This window comes from Carassius carassius, chromosome 1 (assembly GCF_963082965.1).
Source record: "Carassius carassius chromosome 1, fCarCar2.1, whole genome shotgun sequence".
Classification (NCBI taxonomy): Eukaryota; Metazoa; Chordata; class Actinopteri; order Cypriniformes; family Cyprinidae; genus Carassius; species Carassius carassius.
Window position 1 is genome coordinate 52,121,865 of NC_081755.1, and position 26,157 is coordinate 52,148,021.

General features: G+C 36.6%; 1 protein-coding gene and 1 long non-coding RNA gene across 2 annotated transcripts; both read left to right on the plus strand.

Moving 5' to 3' along the window:
* The first annotated feature begins 17,268 nt into the window (after positions 1-17,268).
* LOC132155831 (NACHT, LRR and PYD domains-containing protein 3-like) lies at positions 17,269-24,999 on the plus strand. Its single transcript, XM_059564588.1, has 12 exons — positions 17,269-17,341; positions 17,796-17,883; positions 18,209-18,322; positions 18,488-18,598; positions 19,318-19,428; positions 19,582-19,692; positions 21,046-21,132; positions 22,173-23,927; positions 24,005-24,169; positions 24,268-24,384; positions 24,478-24,651; positions 24,738-24,999. The coding sequence occupies exons 2-12, from the start codon at positions 17,834-17,836 to the stop codon at positions 24,925-24,927; spliced, it is 2,985 nt and encodes a 994-aa protein (XP_059420571.1). The 5' UTR covers positions 17,269-17,341; positions 17,796-17,833; the 3' UTR covers positions 24,928-24,999.
* Positions 25,000-25,532: 533 nt separating this feature from the next.
* Positions 25,533-26,157, plus strand: LOC132100403 (uncharacterized). Its single transcript, XR_009423104.1, has 3 exons — positions 25,533-25,673; positions 25,753-25,920; positions 26,020-26,157. It is a non-coding gene; the product is annotated as an uncharacterized LOC132100403 (long non-coding RNA).

The window sequence follows — 26,157 nt, forward strand, 5'->3', positions numbered from 1 at the left end:
TGGTTCCTCTTCTGGTTCCTCGTGTTTTATTCTCCTGGTTTCTGGTTCCTCGTGTTTTATTCTCCAGTTTTCTGGTTCACTCATGTTCTCTTCACTCTCCTCTTTAACAAAATCCATCTTCACAGAAGCAGATGTCAGTTCAGATGATACTCCTCCAGATATTCCTGCTTGCTTCAAAACTTAGTCTCAACTGTGAAGACGAGAAAATTACAGTTTTATTGACCCGATTCAAAAACTTTATATATTTATTTATTTACAGAAACAACATTTCTAACAATTTGTATTTTAAACCAGCATCACGACATATCAACAGAGTGTGTGCGGTGAAACCGAGCGTCAATCTCCCGCTCTCTCTCGTGAAGCCAACAAGGAAGTGACTAAAAATGTAATTCATCAACTGGCCGCTTGAGGTGGCTGCAAAAGGGACTCAATCCCATAAGACTCGCCATGTTAAAATGCCCAACTTTACAGCAGAAAAAAAACATGTTTACAGCCTGGTGCAAACAATGAGTTTGGTCTATATACCCAAATTTACCCTTCATGAGAACTGTAAAGGGGGTGAATTTTGTGAAAACTAATCCGTTTAAATTATATTAAGCTTTAAAGTTCTGTATAATTAAGGGTGTGGCCACTTGAGTGACAGTTGCATTAGGAGGGCGTGGTTTCAACAACAGTTCCTGCCTTTTTGCACATGTTCGATTACCATGAAGTGATGCACTGCCAAGATGGCGACTGTCCGCTCTGTACAAGTTTGGCTTCAGAAACAATCTTCAGAAACCTATGGGTGACGTCAAGGACACTTCATCCATGTTTTTATATAGTCTATGGGTGAAACTAATCTTCTTCCTCTGAGGTTTAATGGTGTTTGTCAAACAAACTTACGTGTTTTAGCCCCACCCGCTGGACTGGAGTGTGGGAAGCCAATCTGCACAAATAAATTATAGACTCACATGGTATTTGATCAACGCCAGCAGCCTTCTTGAATAAGGATTGGTAGAGAAAAATTAGAGAAGTCAAATATTTAAAATCAGTTTCCCAGTTAAGGGCAAATACACCAAATATTTGCTATTTTCTTACAAAACTCTTTAGTTTTTAAGCTTTTTTTAAGCTTTTGGACCATTGTTTGAAATGAGCAGCGCTCATGTTTATTTAATGAAATCATATTTAATGGTCACTTTAAGCCATATTGCAATTCTGGACTTTCTGTACCAAAATTTAAGACACATTACAAGTCACGGATGTCATGGACAGTAACCAGTGTTGGGGAGTAACTAGTTACATGTAACGGCGTTACGTAATTTAATTACAAAATAAATGTAACGGTAATCAGTTACAGTTACTAAGGAAAAACGAGTAATTAAAGTACAGTTACTTATGAAAATTGTAACGATTACAAAGAGGATTACATTTGAATATTTACACACATCCACATACAGCTTATTTCTTTCCCAAATTGCACTAAGACATATGGCCCATAATCTCTGAGACGCGGAAAACACATTCGTAGAATCCAGTCATAAAAATGGAATTCAGCCTATAACGAGGACGCAATATGCCACATTTTGGACGAATAAATCAAAAGTAGGTCAGTACACTTGAATCAAAACCCGATATGGACTGATGTCTGTGAATATTAAGCCGCAAAAAGACTGAATATGAATCCTCGCGCGCTCTCCGCGCCTCCGCCGAACGGTTTGGATCAGACTCAGAGTAATCATCAATGCGAGAGAGAGAGAGACCGGAGTGAACTGTGTAAGCGCACAGCTGGAGCAGAGAAGCGACACTTCTGTTCAGGGTTTCAGGTGCAGGTCAGTTTCATCTGTAAATATGCTAATGTAGTTTTGTCTTTGTTTACTTAGTCAAGCAGCAGCAGCACATTGCTCACACTCACTCAAAATACTGTATAAACCACGTCATTATTATCTTTTGTAATGTTACAGTAGTAAGTTAGCAGACAAATCATCATATTTTATCATAGGTTTAGGGGGAGCTAGTGGATACAAAAACACAACCCTTAGGAAAATTAATGTAGCCTATGGTATGGCACTAACCGTGGTTTAATTATGGAATTTGTAGTAAAAATAAATACAAGTGGTAATTCATTTGCCAAAAAAACAAAATTGCACTTACAAAACATGGTAAAAGTCAAATAAAAATCTTCAGTATTAAAGTCATGAGAGAGATGGATGGATAATGGAAGTGAATGTGCAGTTTAGGAGAGAACTCTTGATTATGTTGCATGTACCCAACCTAAGGATTCAAATCTTTTTCATGTCAGGTCCAAAAAAAAATAGGGTTGTCCATGTTTCAAAATGGGTTGTGGGTGTATGAGTGTGAGATTTCCCAGCCTATTTTTTTTCCCAGTCCGCCCCTCATGGAAATTAATCTCTAGAACAGTCACTTCATGAGCATTTTTTACTTATTTTGAGAAACTATCATCATATCATATACAAAGAGACAGCAGTGTTTCAAAAAGACACCAATGTTTCAGGAGTTTAGTACACAAAATAGGACACATGCTTATTAGATAACCGTATTTGAGTTGATGTATATGCTTTTATTTTTTTATTAACTATTTTTCCCCAAACCATTGTTAGATGCAGTTAGATATGGAAGGCATTTTCTGCCAAATTTAAATAAATAAATGAAATGATTAAAATTAAAATTAAAACCAGATTAACGATTTCATTACAGAAAACTGTACGCAAAATATGTGACAAAATTGAGAATGAAATTAAATGATTTCATTTTCACGGTGACATACCTGTCAAATTGAAAAATAAAATGCAATTGCTGATTTCACATTTCATTTTCAATACAGTCTCGAGGCAAGACTGCCAATATTAAAATGAAAAGCCAAACGTGAAAAAGAAACTACACATACAGTTTTTACAAAGCTCTTTATTAACGCTATTGACACAATTCAAATTTAAATGTAAATTTTACTTGTCATTTTAATTCCTCTTTTATTTCACTGTTTTCATTTTCGTTTTCATTTTCAAAGACAACCTGCATGCAAAATATATGTTAATGAGTGGGTGTGGCTCAATTACGTTGTTACGTGGAGGAGCTATAATGGCGGTTATGGCCAGTATAGCAGCAGAATTAAACCAGCTAGCAAACATTTCGGATGATAATGACTTCATTTTGCTACGAGTTGAATCTATCTTGGATACACTTGGACATTTTGCAGCCATCACAAACTCCGATGTCGGTTGTGAGGTTGTGCAGTGCCAGACAGCAGATTTTCCGGGGAGTCTCGTGGAGGCTCAGGCCGAGGAACTGCAGTGGGTCGAGGGTTTGACGCATGCTGGTCAGGCTGGTTGTTTCTTCCACGTTCTAATGCTGTAGCAGCTTCCCGCAAAAGCTCACTTACAGATTCGCTATGTCTCGATTACAATATATTCACATTTTAATGTCGTTTCACACATTGTTTCAACCACCATTCAACTCATGCACACGAGACTTCGACGATTGTCTCTAGCGCCGTTACTTGAATAAGCCACACCCACTCATTAACATATATTTTGCATGCAGGTTGTCTTTGAAAATGAAAACGAAATTGAAAACAGTGAAATAAAAGAGGAATTAAAATGACAAGTAAAATTTACTTTTAAATTTGAATTGTGTCACTATTATTGCGTGAGCGTTAATAAAGAGCTTTGTAAAAATTGTATGTGTAGTTTCTTTTTCACGTTTGGCTTTTCATTTTAATATTGGCAGTCATGCCTCGAGACTGTATTGAAAATGAAATGTGAAATCACCAATTGCATTTTATTTTTCAATTTGACAGGTATGTCACCGTGAAAATGAAATCATTTAATTTCATTCTCAATTTTGTCACATATTTTGCGTGCAGTTTTCTGTAATGAAATCGTTAATCTGGTTTTAATTTTAATTTTAATCATTTCATTTATTTATTTAAATTTGGCAGAAAATGCCTTCCATAGTTAGATGCCTGTAGTTATGCAAAGATTTGGTTTCAAAAACAGTATCTATAAACTATTTCTTTTGATTTTAAATCTGCTTTGAACTTCAGATCAATCTCTAAGTAAAGTCTGATTGTGTGGTGGATGTGTTCAAATGTGATCATCTTAATTCAGGTGATGAAGGATGGTGAAAGTCTGACAGTATTGAGCACTACTGTAAGGTTAAACCTGCATGGTGTAAAATGGTTGAAGATGATTAACAGTTGCAAATTAACATTCATTAGAAATTTATAAAAGTAATCAAAATGTACTCAAAAGTAATTAGTTACATTACTTTATTAAAGTAATTAAAAAAGTTACACTACTATTACATTTTAAATAGGGTAACTTGTAATCTGTAACCTATTACATTTCCAAAGTAACCTTCCCAACACTGACAGTAACGCACCAGAGGTGGGTAGTAACGAGTTACATTTACTTTGTTACATTTACTAGAGTACATTTTTTTGGGGTTACTAATACTTTTGGAGTATATTTAAAGATATTTACTCTTAAGAAATTTTTTTGTGAAAAAATCTGTACTTTTACTTCGTTACTGTGACACTCCTTGAACGACACTCCTCTCATTACTTGATCTTAATTCAGTACAAGTTATAAAAGCATCAGTTTATTCCAAATGCGCCATTTACTTTTCTCTTGGCAATGAGCGATGCCCATTCCTGAAGGATTCATTCTTTTGACTCCCATCTCCTTTTTGAGCTAACAGGAGAAGTGACATATGTCTGTGAGCGAGATTGTGAATTTTATCACCAAAAAAAGTGATTTTTAGGGAAGAAAGTAATTTTTTTTAATCAAGATTATTTTTTTGCCTTGCATTCATTGTAGACAAAAATGTTTGACAAATGTAATCTTAAGTAGCCATTTCTCAAATTTAATGCTATAAATTAATGCTAACTTCAAACCTACATGCTAAAAGAGTTAGCTATGTAATGGCTGCTTGGGACAGGGATAGTTGTAACAGTTCATTAAAAATGTAAGGAACAACGGAAAAAGGGCAAAAAAAGAGATTGCTGTATGGTAAGGGACAAAAGAAGAAAAAGAAAACAAGCAAACACAAGAGGTCCCCATCACTTGGATCATCACATGAACTTTTTTTCTCTACTTCCTGTTGGCCTTCTGTGTAGCTGTTTTGATTTTATTTTTTCTCTAGAATCTTTATCTTACTATCACGCTCTGTTTTTTAAAGTGTTTTTCACAAGTTCATCAAACAACCGCAGTAAGAATATTTCATCTAGCACAGTGAATAATGGCTTCTCCTGCTATTGTTATTTGCACCTCTTGCCACATGTACAGTTTATCTATCTCTGTCGCTGATGAGGGATTCACATGTGATAAATGCAGGGAAATAGTTAGGCTGACAGAGAAGATTTCAGAATTAGAGACACGCATCCAAACTTTAATTGAGGACAGTAAGAATGTTAGGGCTCTAGATACAGCTTTGGATGCGTCTAGCTCAGGGATTCCTGTACATTGTTCGGTTCCGGAAACAGAGCCCTTGCAGCAGGGCAACTGGGTGACAGTGAGGCAGCGTAGTCGTGGGTCAAAACACCGCTCTTCTGTTCCGATCAAAACATTAAACAGGTTCTCCCCACTCAGTGATGCACCCACTGAGAAACCTGATGAAAGTGCTCTAGTTTTTGGTGATTCTATTGTACGGAACGTGAATATAGAGACACCAGCCACCATAGTCAAATGTTTACCGGGAGCCAGAGCGCCTGACATCTTGGCAAATTTAAAAGTGCTGGCTAATGCTAAACGTAAATACAGTAAGATTGTTATTCATGCCGGCGCTAATGATGTTCGACTTCGCCAGTCGGAGATCACAAAAAAAAACATTAAAGAGGTGTGTGAACTTGCAAGCACGATGTTGCAACGAAACAAATGTTAATGATAAATCCCGTTATGTTTGTACTGGCTACTGTATACAGGCCACCAGGGCACAATACAGACTTTATTAAAGAGTTTGGTGATTTTACATCCGAGTTAGTTCTGGCTGCAGATAAAGTTTTAATAGTTGGTGATTTTAATATCCATGTTGATAATGAAAAAGATGCATTGGGATCAGCATTTATAGACATTCTGAACTCTATTGTTGTTAGACAACACGTTTCAGGACCTACTCATTATTGAAATCATACTCTAGATTTAATACTGTCACATGGAATTGATGTTGATGGTGTTGAAATTATTCAGCCAAGTGATGATATCTCAGATCATTATTTAGTTCTGTGCAAACTTCATGTAGCCAAAATTGGAAATTCTACTTCTTGTTACAAGTATGGAAGAACCATCACTTCTACCACAAAAGACAGCTTTTTAAGTTATCTTCCTGATGTACCCAAATTCCTTAGCATATCCAAAACCTCAGAAAAACTTGATCATGTAACAAACTATGGACTCTCTCTTTTCTAGCACTTTAAATAAAGTTGCTCCTTTACGCTTAAGGAAGTTTATGGAAAACAGTTTGACACCATGGTATAATGAGCATACTCGCACCCTAAAGAGAGCAGCCCGAAAAATGGAGCGCAGCTGGAGGAAAACAAAACTAGAGGTATTTCGTATTGCTTGGCGGGAAAGTAACCTATCCTACAGAAAAGCATTAAAAATTGCTAGATCCGATTACTTTTCTTCTCTTTTAGAAGAAAATAAACATAACCCCAGGTATTTATTCAATACAGTGGCTAAATTAACGAAAAATAAAGCCTCAACAAGTGTTGACATTTCCCAACATCACAGCAGTAATGACTTTATGAACTACTTTACTTCTAAAATCGATACTATTAGAGATAAAATTGCAACCCTTCAGCCGTCAGCTACAGTATCACATCAGACCCCCTGAGGAACAGTTCCACTCATCCTCTACTATAGGAGAGGAAGAATTGTATAAACTTGTTAAATCATCTAAACCAACAACATGTATGTTAGACCCTATACCATCTAAGCTCCTAAAAGAGGTGCTTCCAGAAGTCATAGATCCTCTTCTGACTATTATTAATTCCTCATTGTCATTAGGATATGTCCCCAAAACCTTCAAACTGGTTGTTAAGCCTCTCATTAAAAAAACCACAACTTGACTCCAAAGAACTAGTTAATTATAGGGCTGTGACGGTGGCTGATTTTTACCACCGCGGTAGTCATGGACCAACAACCGGCGGTGGCGCAGTGTTTGAAAAAAAATAAATAAATAAAAAATTATATATATATATATATATATATATATATATATATATATATATATATATATTAATGTCAAAATTTGCTCATTAACCAAGGCGATAATTTTTTTCCAGTTTAACGTATTCAAATTATTTTACGTAGGGGCGGGGATGGCCACCCACTCACAACTGCTGCTTCTGTCACTTTTTCTCATGACAAGAAGTGAATTTATTCCGTCGCAGACTCGCAGAATGACTGAACAGGAAACGTTTCTGACACGCGCTCCACTTCACTTTATTATCAGGTGCAAGTTAAGCGAGCGCGGACGGTCCTGTGCTCAAAGGCGGTGCTTGCTTCCTTTGTGCATATCCTTTCATATCAAACTGCGAAATAAACTATATGCAATCAGTGTCGTGGTCAGTTAATTCATGGAATTACCAAAAAAGGTGATTAAAGCGGACTTAAACTGTGCATGCATGTAATATATTTTATATATATTATATACAGGATATATTTATATGTATGCACGTCTAGAAATCAGCCCAGCACTGTCTCACTCATCTAACAAATCCTATTTAACTCGTTAGTTCGTGTTTATTTGAGCACTTCTGTCAGTGAACGCCGCCTGCAAAACACTAAAATAAATATCAAAGAAATAATGTTTATTTAGGCTACAAGAAAGTAGCCTAAATAAGAAAGTTAAATACACCCTGTCTAACGGACGCGAGCAATGCAGCGCAACAAAATACTCATTATAATCAGTGATGCTACACTGGATGTAGCACAACATGACATGATAAATCCCCGTCCGGTCTGTGATGTAGGCTACTGACACAGGGTTAAAATGTCCTGTATAGACACTAGACAGACTAAACCTGTCGCAATGCGGTTGTGTTGCGTCCGGTTAACTTTTCCGCCACCAAGCAAGCTCAGTAACTCCTCATCTGTCCGCGCTCTCTTTGAAATAGGAATCGTTGCCATATTTCTTGTTACCATCTTTTATTTATCGTTCGTAGCAGTGAATGAAGATGTATCATATCAATCACAAGTGCAGTATGGAGTACCTCAAGGCTCAGTACTAGGGCCGCTACTCTTCAAACTTTATATGTTACCCTTGGGAGATATCATCAGGAAACATGGTGTTAGCTTTCACTGCTGATGATACTCAGCTCTATATTTCTTCACGGCCCGGTGCAACACACCAATTTGAAAAACTAATGGAATGCATAGTCGATATAAAAAAAACTGGATGACGAGTAATTTCTTACTGCTAAATTCTGAAAAAACAGGTGTTAATTATAGGACCTAAAAACTCTGCTTGTAATAACCTAGAACACTGTCTAAGACTTGATGGTTGCTCTGTCAATTCTTCGTCATCAGTTAGGAACCTAGGTGTGCTATTTGATCGCAATCTTTCCTTAGAAAGCCACGTTTCTAGCATTTGTAAAACTGCATTTTTCCATCTCTAAAATATATCTAAATTACGGCCTATGCCCTCAATGTCAAATGCAGAAATGTTAATCCATGCATTTATGACCTCAAGGTTAGATTATTGTAATGCTTTATTGGGTGGTTGTTCTGCTCGCTTAGTAAACAAACTACAGCTAGTCCAAAATGCAGCAGCAAGAGTTCTTACTAGAACCAGGAAGTATGACCATATTAGCCCGGTCCTGTCAACACTGCACTGGCTCCCTATCAAACATCGTATAGATTTTAAAATATTGCTTTTTACTTATAAAGCCCTGAAAGGTTTAGTACCTCAGAATTTGAATGAGCTCCTTTTACATTATAATCCTCTACGTCCGCTACGTTCTCAAAACTCAGGCATTTTAATAATACCTAGAATATCAAAATCAACTGAGGGCGGCAGATCCTTTTCCTATTTGGTGCCTAAACTCTGGAATAACCTACCTAACATTGTTCGGGAGGCAGACACACTCTTGCAGTTTAAATCTAGATTAAAGACCCATCTCTTTAACCTGGCTTACACATAACATACTAATATGCTTTTAATATCCAAATCCATTAAAGGATTTTTAGGCTGCATTAATTAGGTAAACCGGAACCGGAAACACTTCCCATAACACCCTATGTACTTGCTACATCATTAGAAGAATGGCATCTACGCTAATATTTGTCTGTTTCTCTCTCATTCCGAGGTCACCGTAGCCACCAGATCCAGTCTGTATCCAGATCAGAGGGTCACTGCAGTCACCTGGATCCAGTACGTATCCAGACCAGATGGTGGATCAGCACCTAGAAAGGACCTCTATTGCCCTGAAAGACAGCAGAGACCAGGACAACTAGAGCCCCAGATACAGATCCCCTGTAAAGACCTTGTCTCAGAGGACCACCAGGACAAGACCACAGGAAACAGATGATTCTTCTGCCCAATCTGACTTTGCTGCAGCCTGGAATTGAACTACTGGTTTCGTCTGATCAGGGAGAACTGGCCCCCCAACTGAGCCTGGTTTCTCCCAAGGTTTTTTTCTCCATTCTGTCACCGATGGAGTTTCGGTTCCTTGCCGCTGTCGCCTCTGGCTTGCTTAGTTGGGGTCACTTCATCTACAGCGATATCGTTGACTTGATTGCAAATAAATGCACAAACACTATTTAAACTGAAAAGGAGATGACTAGGGGTGTAACGATACGCGTATTCGTATAGTTTGTTGGACTAATTAATTATATTTGAAAAATTGTGAAATATAGCCCAATAACCCAAACGACGTAACAGGCAACGCCCCTGACACCCCCGAAGAAGAAAAAAACACCAACTTATGTTTATGTTAGGCTACTCAGTCAGGCGCTCGCTCACTCAGTACGCGGCTACGCGCTGAAGGCGCATTGCAAAAGGGCCAATGCGTTAAACAGACCAGAAATAGAAGATCCTCCAATAAACAACAGGTCTGGTGTTTGGGTGCACTTTGGATTCCCTGTAAGCTATAATGGTGATGGCAAGAGAGTGGTGGAATACACCAGCGGGAATAAAAAAAAAAAAAAAACACCAGCGGGAATACTTGAAACATGTCAACTCATTTACGCCGACATCACCTTAGTGTGTCAGTATCTGGGAAAAGACGGAAAAAAGGAGAAACATACACGCAACAAACTATCCCCGCAGCATTTAGACAGACATTTCCAACGGATTCAAACAGGGCAAAAGACATCACCACGGCGATTGGTAGGCTACATTTACGTTATAGCCGCGGATATGAGACCTTACTATTTACCATTCATTCTATCATCACCATTATAGCTTACAGGGAATCCAACGTGCACCCAAACACCAGACCTGTTGGTTATTGGAGGATCTTCTATTTCTGGTCTGTTAAACGCATTAGCCGTTTTGCAACGAGCCTTCAGCACGTACTGAGTGAGCGAGCGCCTTACTCTGTAGTGGAAAACGTAGGTTTTAAGAACATGCTTAATGTAATTGAGCCCCGTTACAATATTCCTTCACGAGCCCATTTCAGACAGACCGTAACTCCTGCTTTGTTCCAAAAAACATAAACCCTATAGAGAACCAATTGAGTAAAAACACACTCAATATAAAGAGTTATAGAGTTCCATATAAAAAGTTACATCTTTGTATTTGTTCATAACTAATATAACATTTTCATTTTTTTTTATAAGGAGCTGTTTTTGTTTTATACAGTATGCTGCTAAGAAAACACCATAGAAGATGGGTAAAGAATAGCTCCATCATTGTTCAATGTAAAAAAAAAAAACATATTTTGTTAGTTTTAATAAATAAAACATTTTTTAAAAATCAAGGAAATTTATCTGCCAATTTTTTCTTTTTGCTGTATCTAAAACGTACCGAACCGTACCGAACCGTGACACCAGTGTATTGTATCGAACCGAACCGTGAATTTTGTGAACCATTACACCCCTAGAGGATGACATCACTGAATTCAATGATGAACTGCCTTTAACTATCATTTTGCATTATTGACACACTGTTTTCCTAATGAATGTTGTTCAGTTGCTTTGACGCAATGTATTTTGTTTAAAGCGCTATATAAATAAAGGTGACTTGACTTGACTTGACAAAAAGCCCAAGTCCACTGACAGAGAGTGTTCTGATTCATCTAATGATGAGAATTTCAGTATTGTGTGCATGGAACACTTTGGAAATAAGTAAAAAGAAGAGAGGGTCAAGTGTGTTTCTTGTCAGTTCTGGGCCCACAAAGCCTGCACTTCAGTGGCAGCCATCTACATTTATCACAACTGTGAGACTGACTGAACCCTTATAAGATACACATTATACATACACTCACACTGAAACACACAGCAATTTATTATACTGTTAAGTTTAAAGTCCCAATATAAATACACTACACACTCACACACCGCAATATGTTATAGTCTTGAGTTTAAAGTTCCAGAATATTTTTGTTAGATTAAATTGTTCAATAAAGTTCTTGCATAATCTGGAAAGTGTGGATATTGTTTCACCAAATTACCTTTTATTGTTACATCTATCCCCAAGCTAGTGCTACAACTGTAACAACATTACTCTTCGTATTTAACACTGACACACATAATCTGTAATTGTGTAGCACAAGTTCAAGTGAGTTTTATTTGTAGTAGACAAATGTGCCTACACTATATCAAAATTTGAGAGGTCTGGCATGAATAACCACTAAGTTACTGACCCTAAAACAAGGTCTCAATACAAGTAACTGATAAATTAAATACAAAGTATAATTTTTACATTAAATAAGCTGTCACAGAGTACGAAATAAATACCCTCTTAAACTGTTAGCTCTGTTACTAGACAAAATTAATATGGATATTTCCAAAATATTTATGCTTGCAGAAATATACATTTGTTTACATTTTGCAGAACAGACAGAAGAAGATCTGTCAATGTGCATTTGGTTCGTTATGTTTAGATGTTCGGTAACTTAGCCGTCGTGTGAGGAGTTTTCTCTCTTCACTGTGTCAGAGGATATTTATACATATATAATACATACTGTAAAATATTATTTATTTCAGTGATGTAGATCAGAATTTTCATCAGCTGTTGCTCCAGTTTTCAGAGTCATGATCCTTCAGTAATCATTCTAATATTGATTTATTACCAGTGCTGGAAACTGTTTTGATGATTAATATTTTTGGAACATGTGACATTTTGTTTAGGGATATTTGATGAATGGAAAGTTAAAAATAACATCATTGATAGTAAATCAACATATTGGAATGATTTCTGAAGGATTATGATACACTGAAGACTGGAGTAAAGGCTGATAGAATAATAATAATAATAATAAAATTACTATATAAAATCGTTTTTTCAACGTGTACCACTTCCATAAACTCTGCATCGGAAGGCAGCATTATTCGTAGGGGCTGCAATTGTTGTTTCGCGGGCTATGTGACGTCAGAACTCGAAACTCGGAGTATATCGATCTAGTTCACTGGTGGGAAGGCACGAGTTTAACTGTCGTTCCAGTGCACTTTCACGGGTTTAAGGTTGGAAAAACACGGGTAACGGGTTGCCTGGAACGCGGCATAAGATGCCAAGTAGTATCACAGTTTGGATTGAAAAGAAATGTACCTCCTCTTGTCTTCAACGGTAATTTACAGGAATGTTATTAACACAATAAATCCACGAACAGCTTTTCAAATCCAGCCGCTGTTTTTAAACCAAAGCCATAACGCACTCTTCCTCCTCCTGATCAGTCGACTTGTCTTCTAGTCTCCAATGTGAGAAATAAAACTACACGAGCAACAAAACATTAGTTTGACTTACTTCGGCGCGAAGATCATCTCCTTCTTCTTCTTCTTCTTCTTCTTCTTCTGTATTTTTTATTGGCAGTTTGCAATCAATGTGCATTACCGCCATCTACAGGGCTGAGGTGTGATCGCATAGGGATGTCAAAAAAAAAAAAAAAGGAAAGCTTCAGCTGGCGCTGCGTGTTCAGCTCCTCCAGCTTCCACTCTTATATCTCCTCAACCTTGAAATAATAATATAAATTAAATAGATAAATAACTAAATTCTTCTTGCTAGTTGGCTTTCTTTAAGATAATTAATAACCGCCCTAACTGTGGACTGTGTGCTGTTTACACTCAATAAATTTCCCATGGTTAACTCTCTGTCTAGTGCTCTCTTCATATTCTCCCTTTCTCTGGTGTATTGTGTACAATCTATAAGTATATGTTTTACATTTTCTACTACTCCACAATTTATGCATAGTCCAGTCTGATGTTTCCCTATTATGTGCAATCCACTATTTAAACTTGTATGTCCCATCCTCATTCTGGAAAACCATGTTGCCTCCTGTCTTTCCAATCCACTGATTTTCCTAGCTGTAACCTCTTTGTGTATATTATACAAATGTCTGCCTTTTCCCTCCTTATCCCATCTCTCCTGCCACTTTCTGTTAATTTTATTCTTAATAATACTTTTAATTTCTGACCTACTTAATTTAATATCGAGTTCAACCAGTTCTGATGTAACTGCTTCCTTTGCCAGCATGTCTGCCTTCTCGTTACCCTTCACTCCCCTGTGTGCAGGAACCCATATAAATCCTACGCTTATGCTTTGTTGACTTATTATACAATTTATTTGATTAATTTCATCTAGTAAATCCTGTCTACATATAGATTTTCCACTCTGAATGCATTCTAGTGAGGACATTGAGTCTGAACATATAATCACCTTATTTGGTTTTACTTCTTCCACCCATTGTAAAGCCAGAATTATTGCTACCATTTCTGCTGTAAAAATGGCCAGATGATCTGTTGTCCTTTTTTTAATATTTACATTATACTTTAAAATGTGTACTGCTACCCCTGTTTTCCCAGTCTGATCTTTTGATGCGTCTGTAAAAATCTGAACTGTGTCTTCATAATTTATGTCAATATATTGCTGAACATTTTGATATATCCCTGATTTAATTATATTCTTAGCTTCCAAATCTACCCTGGGATAACAAAACATCCATGGTGGGATTGTTGGTGTGCTAACAGTTTTGCAACAAGCAATGTTGTCAATTTCCATATCTTTGGCATGCTTATTCCCATGCCACCCAAAACTGCATAGTGGACGCCCATACTCCCAGCATTCTAATAACACCTTCTTTGTAGGGTGTGTTTCTTCATGGCCTTGCAGATTTATCCAATAAGACATGGATAGTTGTAATCACCTTAGATCTAACGGCATTTCCCCTACTTCTATTTGTAATGATGGAATAGGTGTTGTCCTAAACGCACCACTACATATTCGAAGTGCCTTGGCCTGTACTCTGTCTAGTTCTTGCATTAAGGTTTTATTTGTTGAGCTATAAACTATGCTTCCATAATCAAATACAGAACGAATCAATGCAGTATAAATCCTTTTAAGGGATATGCCTGATGCTCCCCACCTAAACCCTGCTAAACACTTCAGTATATTTATGCCTTTTTTGCACTTATCTATCATTTTCTGAATGTGCGTTTTAAAATTTAGCTTAACATCAAACCATACCCCCAAATATCTTATACTATCAACTTGTTTAAGATGTTGCCCATACAGTTTAAATTCTATAGTAGGATTCGTTCTTTTTTTGGAAAAACATATAAATTGTGTCTTTTCTACAGACAGATGAAAACCCCACTCACATGACCACTTTTCAACCTTAACAATTGCTGACTGCATCTTAACCTTCAGGTTATCAATATTCCTTCCTCTCACCCATAATGCCCCATCATCAGCATACAGTGCTCTACCCATTCTCTGATCTATTCCGTTAAAAATGTCATTAATCATTATATTAAAAAGCATTGGGCTACATACGCTTCCTTGTGGAGTATCGTTCTCTATTGGATATATATTTGAAAATTCCATCCCTACTCTCACCTCTATGGTTCTGTTATTTAAAAAATCTTGAATCCAGTTAAACATCCTGCCACCTATGCCCATCTTATTTAACTTAACTAAAAGCCCCTCCTTCCACAACATGTCATATGCTTTTTCAATGTCAAATAAAATAACTAAAACAGCTTCTTTACTTACTTGTGCTTTCCTAATTTTATTTTCTAGACAAATAATTGGGTCCATTGTTGTACGCCCACTACGAAAACCACTTTGGTGAGGGGACTTCTTCTTCTTCTTCTTCTTCTTCTTCGTCGCTTGAGTGGTTCACGTTAAAGGCGCATGACCTCCACCTACTGGTCTGGAGTGTGAACTGTACACGTATCAGCTGAATTATTTCAACTATTATAGAAGAAGAACGAACAATGATTATAAAATAAACACGACATTTTAAATATAAATACAAAACTCAAATCTTTAAACTCTTTCCATTAATATTGTCTTTTTTAAATACTTAAACAATTCTCCACAATACTCTTGATTGCATTAATGTTTGGAGTAAACAGTTTAGGTTTACAGTTTACCGTACCTGTTGTTTGTTTACTTATTTATTTTTTGCTATTATTTTTATGGTATTTAAAAAAAGAGAGAATATCTACAGTACACTTTAATTAAACTCCAGTACACTTCTGCACAGGTCTGGGCGATATGAGGAAAAAAAATCATATCTCTCTATTTTTTTGTCAGATTTGCGGTATATGATAGCCTTTATCTTGGTATTTTGTATTTGGTTTAAACAAATAAAGTGAATGTAAGCATCTAGTCATATATTATGTACAAAAAAGTGTTAATCACATTACATTATAACATTGCAATCTATAAACAATATATATATATATATATATATATATATATATATATACCGTATATTTTATTTTATTTTTTTTAAAGCAGAAGTATAGTTAAAAATAAAAATTATTAAAAAGCACAGACTAAGTAAAATGGCTATTTTGATTACTTCATTACACTTTACAGTAAGTGCTATGATACAAATACACTTATAGGTTTAAAATTCTACATGTCACATTTATTGTACAACTATAAATATTTCATCTACATAACTATGCAGGTGATCCCTAAAAAATAATGTGAACGCAAATTGAATAGCCTGCAGTATTCTTATGTTCCAGATATAAGTGTTTGCAAGTGTTTGCTCTCTGTTTTAACACTGGGTTCTGTTGTACAGTTTACAGAACGTCATGAGGGAGCAAGCTGTTTCCCATCTATTGTAAAGTTTTCGCTCCATTCTACATTTTTACTAGCTAATTTTTTTACTTAACAGGTCAGTCATTCCCAGGCTCTGAACACAAAAGCAAGATGTCCATGCGTGGCAGTGTTGGGAGAGATGTTTGTTCCCAAGCTGCAGAACTGATGTACACTGTTTTGGCTGCTGTTGACAAGAGAGAAGGACAGGCATGCGCTGAGAAAACATGCACATGGACAAAGCCGCGCACGAAAAAAGTGAAGTACGATGAGTTGTCTAACATCTTCGCCAACAAGGAGAAAGTTACAATTCAAAACCATTTGTCACACACGAGACCATCTGCTGATAAGTTCAAGTTGTTCTGAACACAGCTCCACCAAAGTGAATAATGAAGGGAGTCGTACTATACTGATCCACTTTTGACTTTAATATCTGGTATGTCGACATTTTGCAGCAGTATACAGCAGCACATAGTGTCAATATATTTCCTGAGAACTTCAACAATATTATTCAGTGGCACACCTGACAATGAGTACACTAGTAATTTGGCTTTTACTACCATTTACCTCAGTAAGCCTTGGACTTGATTGTAATTTTAGGTTCCTAACATAGGTAGAGCAAGTGTAACAGTTATAATGTAATAATGAGAGGTCCTGATTAGTGGTAAACTTAAAACCGACATCAGCTCAAAACACATTTGAGTCTATTATAGACTCCAAGAAATCCAAATCACCAACTGATTCATTTTAACTTGTCACAGAACTTACTGGATCCCCCTGAAAATACATAGGAATTCCTCTTCATTCAGCCCCTTCTGCAATAACTGTTCTGATCAACAACATCGAACCTTATTCCACATGATGCGGGAATGTGATCAGATCTAAAAAGTTTGGGATGCAGTATGGACTGTCTTATCAAAAATGATTGAGTACCAAATTCATTTGTCACTTGATAATGTTGCTCATCTAGTATTTATACAATAGCCCAGTATCTGCTCCATCTGTTCAATCCTGTCATTTTCTTTGAAGATTTCACTCCTCCTTCACACAGCAGGTAAGCCGTGAGAAAACTGAAAGCACCATCATCTGTTCTTTCACGAGGAGACGGAGAGAGGAATCCAGAGCACACATGGTAAGCACAACTGCACAGAGTGAAAGACTGATTGATAGATTACATTATTCACGATCAATCATATTGAGTTCAAGAGTAAGGACTTTGAAAACATCAGGCACTATCTACTCTGATTTTGTTTAGTTATATCTTATTATTTGCAGAATGTAATCAAGAGTTTTAAATGTCATAAAAAGCACAAAACAACATTATGATTCTACTTATTAAAATTAAAAGTAATTTTATGATCACAAAATGTGTGTATTTATGTTTAGTCAGACACTGTTAAACAACCAAAAGCCTTACACAACCTGATTTAACCAACTTCTCATGAACCAGTCTAACCAGTTACAGGTGGGGTTTTCCTTTATTGTTTTTCTCCCTCATTCTCTTCCTTGTAATTTCGTAAAGCCTTTTAGAGAGTAAAAATGTTTTTTTCTTTCTTTTTTCTTTATATGATGGGCATAAACTTCAGAATAAATCTGTTGAGCAGTTAGGAAACCATAATCAATAATGATGGCTGAAGACACAGACAATCACAACACTTGCAACAGAGACAAAAGGTAAGAGAAATAATTGTGATATATTTTTACATGTATCTAATTTATGTACATTTAAATAAAATATTATTTTAATGAAGCAAATACGTTATATGTATATGGTAACCGAGCTCAGTTTAAAGTTGGAGATTGAATCATTCTGCTTGTAACCCATATGGCACAGTTAAACACATGTTATTAAAAACTGCATTGATAGGCTTGATATAATTTGAGTGAAGTTGATGTTGAATTGCTTAACCTCTTAGCTTTTCTGCAAATTTTGCCAAAAACGCCTAAAAAAGACCCTCCATATTAAAACTATGAAGATATATTGTGTTGTATCTGACAGCATTAAACGAGAGCGATCACATTCCCCTGTACTCAGTGTTTTATCCATGAAGAGTGACAAATCAATGAAAATACCAATTCAGTTGAAAGCAGAAGAGCGTCTGTTTAACCAAAGGTAAATCCAGTTAAATTTGTGTTTGAATGTGTCTTACAAACCTGTGTTGCTTTTCATTCCATTGTAGCACGTTACAAATAGGTTTTTTTTTTTTTTTTGAACATAACAATAAACTTTTTATATATTAAAATACTTTTTTTGCAAAAAATCTTGTTTGTTTTTCAGTTCTGAGGAGAGATCAGATTCACCTGTCCCCAGTGTTTTGTCCATGAAAAGTGATAAATCAATGAAAATACCAATTCAGTTAAAGGATGGAGTTTTTGCATCTGATCAAAGGTAAATACAGTGTAACTTATATTTGCTTGCAAATTCTGTTTCCTGAAATGTTTTGACATGATCTTTTTTCATTGGGCGCACGCGCCTGGCCCTAAGTTAATTTCCGGTCTGTGTTTGTTTATCAGTCTGGCTATGGCACTGGCTACAAACACAAGATATAAGTTAGGTGATGAGTATGGAGTCAATATAATGCTACATATATATGCAAAAAATAAAGTTTTGCAAAAGAAAAGAAAGTTTTGCAAACTGAAATTAAAGTATTGAGGAAAATATTTTTTATTTTTGCAAACAAAAATAAAGAATTGCAAAACATAAATGAAACAGCATTTCACCATTTCTACTAATTTATTTGCAACGCTGCTTTTATTTTGTGTTTCAGTCTAGTTTGAGCTTGCGATGCCATTCTCCCTTTGCGCTTCACTTTTCTGCGCATCTCGCTTCTCGTGACCTAACTTTAAATGTATGCATTTAGCAGACGCTTTTATCCAAAGCAACTTACAGTGCAGTCAGGCTATCAATTTTTACATATCATGTGTTCCCGGGGAATCGAACCCCCAACCGCAGATTGATAGCGCAATGCTCTACCAATTGAGCTACAGGAACACTTAATTTTTTTGCGTATGTATGCGGCATTATATTAAGTCCAATAAAAATAAACATTTTATTGTATGGTGAGACTAATTGTTTTTTTTTTTCATAATTTTTAATATAACTCCCAGTTCTGAGGAAAGATCACATTACCCTGATCCGAGTGTTTTGTCCATGAAAAGTGATAAATCAATGAAAATACCAATTCAGTTAAAGGATGGAGATTTTGCATCTGATCAAAGGTAAATACACTGTAATTTATATTTGCTTGCAAATTCTATTTTTCTTAAAATGTTTTTCTTTTTTATATGCTAGAAAATAATCATTTCAATCTATGGTGAGACTGATTATGTTTTTTTTTCATATAATTTCATATTTTTTAATATAACTCCCAGTGCTAAGACAAGAGCATATTCTCCTGATCCCAGTGTTTGGTCCCTGAAAAGTGACAAATCAATGAAAATACCAATTCAGTTAAAAGGTGGACATTCTCTGCTTGACCAAAGGTAAATTTATTCACCTTTTCATTTGTTTTTACTGTGATATATGTAGCAGGGATTAATTATTTTTGTGAATGATCTAAATCTAAATCTAATTCTGTTCATCTCATACCACTACTTTAGTTCTCAAATCAAAACTATACATATTTTTCACCCATTTTCACTCATTTTCAAATTTGCTGAATGCTCCACAGAACTCCACACAGAAATATCTTCATTAAACACTGGTTTAACCACAGTCTCATTCAGGCTAAATGAATAAAGATTTAACCAGAGCTTGAAATTAACGTTTTTGCTTACCAAACACTTTGGTGCCCAGACAGCAAGCAGTTTTGGCCCAGATCTGGCCCGAATCTGGACCCATGAAATCCATGATGTGGCCAGATGTGGACCAGATCTGGGCCAAAACTGCTTGCTGTCTGAGATGAATGGTTTTCCAAAGTTACTAACCACTTTGTCCCAGCCTCTGATGGACCATTGGCTGAATGTCTGATGCATATCGCAAACAAAGGTGTCATGATGCCAAACCCCCTTACTAAAGACGAATGAATATGTATCTGGATGAAGACTGGATTTTCAAAAGAATGTGAAGTTCATGGTAGAAACACTTTAAAATATGACCAAGATTTTTACAAGTCAGTCTATTATTGTAGAAATATTGAATTTACATTTCCATGGCCCTAAACATTATTTGTCAGTCAGATACTCTTGAGTCCCTAGCCAATGAAAGCTGTCATGGAGTCCAGACCTTCTGCCCGAGGAACACTATTTAAACACAGTAGAGTTAGAAAGAAAAGCAAAGAAGAGCTAGAAACAAGGAATAAAGAACAAGTTAATTTCTTTACCTGACATCTACATTACAGATATTGGAGTTATGTTGTAAAATATTTAAATATGGCTGAATTTGTATTTAATGTGTTCACAATTTAATAAAAACATTATAAGTTACTAATTATAATGCAAATATGATTATATACAGAAACTGAGAAAATAACATTTACATCATCGAAGAACTTTATCAGTGACTTCAGTGTTGTGTAAGTTAAAGCACAATAAATTATCAGTTATAATTGGCAAATATCATGAATTAATTTGTCTTACATAATATGTAGGTCTCCACTTTGTTGTGGAGTGCAGAATTGAGTCACTAAACAAAACTCAGCGCTTCAGTGCTGACAAACCTGAATGCCTCTGACTGACAATTGCATTCATTAACTCAATTATGCGCAACACTATAATGTGTACTGCAGTAGTGTAACATTGCAAACAGTTGTATTTCAGATGCCGTTTGAGAAGAGTATAGTAAAATTCAACCAACTAATGTGACTTGTGGGAGTGACTGTGTTACTGTTTTTTTAGTTTCCTAGAGACATTGAATTCGCCTGATCCCAGTGCAATACAAATGCCAATTCAGCGTAGAGATGAAATAAATCTACCACATCAGAGGTGAGTTTTAATTCTGTTCAAAGTTCATTCATGCTTAGAAGGTCCACTTCAGGGGGTCTGATGACTCACCATGTCAATCACAGTGAACAAAAATAATAAAGATGATTTGCCACTAGATCTTAACCGTTGCAGGGTTTCAGCAACAGATGGCAGGGAATCTCCAGCTTCATGCAACAACATGCTGATCTTTCACATAATACATTTTTGAAAACTAAGAAATAAAAAAGTAAATGAACCACATTTAATTGAGTACTGTATTTGCTTAGGGAGGGGAATCGTGACTATCTTTTTGGTTTTGTTTGTAATCTGTTCAAATACAGTGTTTATTAGAAGAAAAATGTTCTAATTAAAGGGACAATAAGTAACTTTAGGTATTTAGGTATTTTATTATCTAAAATCAATATTTTTATTCATAAATATGCCCTCAATGGTGTACAAATACCTATGCCAATGTTTAAACTATTTATTATCTTTATATACATAGGACGGGTAGGTCGACGGAGGCTTCCATGTAGTTCCGCCATCTTGCAAAACTATAATAGCAGAGAGGGACAAAAAGTACTAAGCCAACGTGTTTCCACAACGCGTTTTCGGTCAGAGCCAGAAACGCAGGTGCAGAGCAGTGAGAGGCGCTTGAAACTGCACCGGCAAGTTTAAAAGGCTGGATTGCATTCTTATTATGGACCATACGTATGCCGCGCCACAGGAGAAGAAAACATCGTTGCCAAAACGAAGTGCTATTAGAAGACATCCTGTCAAAGCTTTTTGGTGCATATCGCCTACCATAGATGCAACGCGCATTTGAAAAAGCGAGGCGCTGGAGAGCAAAATTAGTTTGAATGCAAAATACAATTTCACCACTAGATGGGAGTAATTCCTACTTACAAAATATTGATATTACAGAAATGTGCGACTTGCACAATACTTTAATATTCAAAAAGAAAAGTTTTTAAAAGTTTCAAGTTTACACGCAACTATAGAGCCTGCATAGTCCATAGACTCTGTATTTTTATCATTTGCTTATTATTTGTTTTTTACAGAGATGATGCACAAAGTCCTGATCCAGAAATCCAACAAAGATTAAAATATAATATGAAATTGAAGCATCTCTACATTTTTGAAGGACTGGCAAAGCAGGGAAACCCAACACTTCTGAATGAAATCTACACAGAGCTCTGCATCATAGATGGTGGGAATGGAGAGATCAATAATGAGCATGAAATTAAAAGGATAGAAAAAACATTAAAAAGTGCAGCAGGAGTAACTACACCAATTAAATGCAATGACATCTTTAGAGCTTTACCTGGACAAGACAGACCCATCAGAACTGTGCTGACAAAGGGAGTCGCTGGCATTGGAAAAACAGTCTCTGTGCAGAAGTTTATCCTGGACTGGGCTGAAGGGAAAGAGAATCAGGACGTCCAGCTCATATTTCCATTTCCTTTCAGAGAGCTCAATCTGATGAAGGATAAAACACTCAGTCTTTCAGATTTTCTTTATGTCTTTTTCCCTGAAACCAAAGAAATGGAAATATCCAGTGAAGAATATAAAGTGTTGTTTATTTTTGATGGTCTGGATGAGTGTCGTCTGTCTCTCAATTTTCAGAGTGATGTGAGGTTGTGTGATGCAAGTAAACCAGCCTCAGTGGATGAGCTGTTGATGAACCTCATTGTGGGGAATCTGCTTCCCTCTGCTCTCATCTGGATCACCTCCAGACCAGCAGCAGCTGATCTCGTCCCCTCTGAGTGTGTCCATCGAGTGACAGAGGTACGAGGCTTCAATGAGCCACAGAAGGAGGAATACTTCAGAAAGAGAATCAGTGATCAGAGTCTGGCCGACAGGATCATCTCACACCTGAAGTCATCAAGGAGCCTCTACATCATGTGCCACATCCCAGTGTTCTGCTGGATCTCAGCCGCTGTTCTGGAGAAGATGTTGAGTCGGGCAGTGAGCGGAGAGATTCTAAAGACTCTCACTCAGATGTACACACACTTCCTGATGGCACAGATTAGCATCAAAGACGCAAAGTATACTGAGAAGGAGGACAAGGATATGGAGATGATCTTCAAATTGGGGAAACTGGCATATGTGCAACTGGACAAGGGAAACCTGATCTTCTATGAGGAAGACCTGAGAGAGTGTGGCATTGATGTGACAGAAGCATCAGTGTACTCAGGATTGTGCACTCAGATCTTCAGAGAGGAATCTGGCTGGTATCAGGGGAAAGTCTTCTGCTTTGTTCATCTCAGCGTTCAGGAACATCTAGCGGCTCTATATGTGATACTCTCCTTCCACAACAGCAGCAAAAATGTGCTTGTTGAAGGTGAAGCAAAGACAGTGTCAATCATTCTCAAATGTGCAATTGATAAGGCTTTAGACAGTAAGAATGGACATCTCGATCTCTTTCTTCGCTTTCTCATGGGACTTTCGGTGGAGACAAATCAGGCCCTTCTAGAAAGGTTTTTAAAGAAAAGAAGTATCATCGCCCAGGACACAGCAGAAACTGTTGAGTATCTCAAGGAAATGATTGTAAGAAATTGTCCAGATAAGAGCATTCTTATGTTCCACTGTCTAAATGAACTTAATGATCATTCACTAAGTGATGAAATCCAAAAGTACATAGCCTCTGGAAAAGTTAGCGAAGATATCCAGTCCCAGGAACTTGGCTTGGCTCTTCTGTTTATTTTAATGACATCAAATGAGAACTTTGATGAGTTTGAACTACATAAATATGGCAGATCAGATGCATTCATAAGCTGGCTGTATCCTGTGATCAGGCTGTCTACAAAAGCTTGGTGAGTAATTCTAATAATTTATTATATGCGAATGCAAAAATGTTAATATACAATAACAAAAACCCTTGCTCTTCCAGGATGTGTAACTGTAATATCACAGAAATGGGATGTTTAAAGCTGTCTACACTTTTGTCTTCACATTCCAATGTGAGAGAGCTGGATCTGAGCCACAACAACCTGCAGGACTCAGGAGTAGAAATACTCTGTGCTGGACCAAAGGAATCAAGCCGTGCAAAACAATTGTGCGCGCCTATGGAACAAAGTTTAATATTACAACACTGTATTATAAACTCACTGCTTACATATGGAGATATTTAATGAATTGTTTCTGTCACTTCAGAATTCAGCAATGGTTCAGCAGTAGGCCATATCATCCAAGCAATCAGTGTTTGTTTGATGATATTGCAAGTCTCACAGCTGGACTACAGGACGCAGAGTCTAGACTGGAATCTCTGAAGTAAGTTCTTTGAACTTAAAATAGAAGAGAATTTTAAATGTGTTGCAAGCATTTTTGTTGTTATATTGAGAAACACATTCTCTTGTCTGTTAGTCTGAAGAACTGCACAGTTACAGCAGCAGGCTGTGTTTTCCTGAGTTCAGCTCTTAGTTTAAACCCTTCACATCTGAAAGTGCTGGATCTGAGCTGGAATAATATAGGAGACTCTGGAGTGACCCATATCTGTGCTTCTCTGGACAAAGTTCATTGCTCATTGGAAATACTCAAGTACGTCAGAGCATAACAGAAGCACATATGCTAAATTCTGAAACATCATTTGAAGTTAATAATGACTTTCACTGCTTCATCAACAGGTTACATAATTGTAATATAACACACAAAAGTTGTGCAGCATTGGCGTCAGTACTACAAACAGATTCAAACCTGAAAGAACTGTCTCTAAGCAAGAATGAGCTCCAGGACTCTGGTGTGATGCTGTTATCTGTTGGACTTCATCATCCTCACTGTAAACTGGAGACCCTGAGGCAAGATTATTCTCAATGACAACAAATCCACCAATAAACAACATTACTCAATGCACCATTTGTGTTTTGTTTATAAGAGTTACAGCTGAACATTAAAGAGCAAAGTTACAGTGACATAAAATCATAGACAACGTAGAACAAGCATAAAGATTACTGTACTCACTGTCCAATATTCAGACCAGTGCTGAACAAATATGGCCATTAACCATTATAACCATTACCCTCAATCGTATCATGTATAACCCTAAACCCAAACTTACGTATATTATTCAATGTCATTAAAAGCAACTTTTTTTCATGTCCCACCACAATAACAAAGCCCTGCAAAGGCAATTTGATAAATGCACCTTTTTTGAAACACACACAACATCCAAAAGATCAAACCATTATTTTTAAAAGGCACCATTTTTTTTTTTTTTTTGATAATGATCTTCATGAAAAAAAAAACAACAACGCACAATTCATAAGAATGCTTTTCTATCCTTGAAAGTTTCTACTCTTTAAAGCCCTGCAGGACAGTTAACACCTCTATCACTGTATCCAATCAATACAATGCATTGGAGATTGAAGAATGTTTGTCATTCCTTTCGATAGGCTTTCATATTGCAAATTTAAAGCAGAAGGCTTTGGATCCCTTACTTCAGCTCTGAAGTCAAACTCTCATCTGAGAGAACTGGATGTGGGCAACAACAGACCTGAAGATGATGGAATGGAGCTGCTGTCTACTGTTCTCCATCATCCAAACTGTAGACTGAAAACACTGAGGTAAAGATGTAGAAATCAGTGGAAACATTCATATTTGAAGTTGGAATGATATATGTATTAGAATTAATTTCTTTCTCAGGATGGACAAATGTGGAATCACAGAGAAAAGTTGTGCTGCTCTGGCTTCAGCTCTCAGTTCCTGCAATCTGACAAATCTGGATCTCAGTATTAATGATCTGTAGGACTCAGGAGTGAAGAAGCTCTGTGTCGGACTGCAGAATCCTTGCTGTAAACTAGAGAAGCTGAGGTAAATGTTAGGAAAAATGATATGTAGTGCAAAATCAGTTCTAAAGTCATTCAAAACAGCAATAATACCTGTGTTACAAACCCACTCTGCTCCCTTTAGGTTGTCCAACTGTAGTATTACTCATGAAGGTGTAATCTCACTGACTGAAGCTCTGAAATCAAATCCTTCCCACCTTAAAGAACTCGATCTGCTGGAGAATGATCTGGAAGAATCAGACTTGAAATTGACTGGTACTAT

Excerpts from the sequence above, each read along its gene's own strand:
- LOC132155831 (XM_059564588.1), top strand. The coding sequence starts at position 17,834 with ATGATGGCTGAAGACACAGACAATCACAACACTTGCAACAGAGACAAA. Across the intron at positions 18,599-19,317 it reads GTTTTTGCATCTGATCAAAG|TTCTGAGGAAAGATCACATT; the intron begins GTAAATACAGTG and ends TATAACTCCCAG. Across the intron at positions 24,385-24,477 it reads TCTAGACTGGAATCTCTGAA|TCTGAAGAACTGCACAGTTA; the intron begins GTAAGTTCTTTG and ends CTTGTCTGTTAG.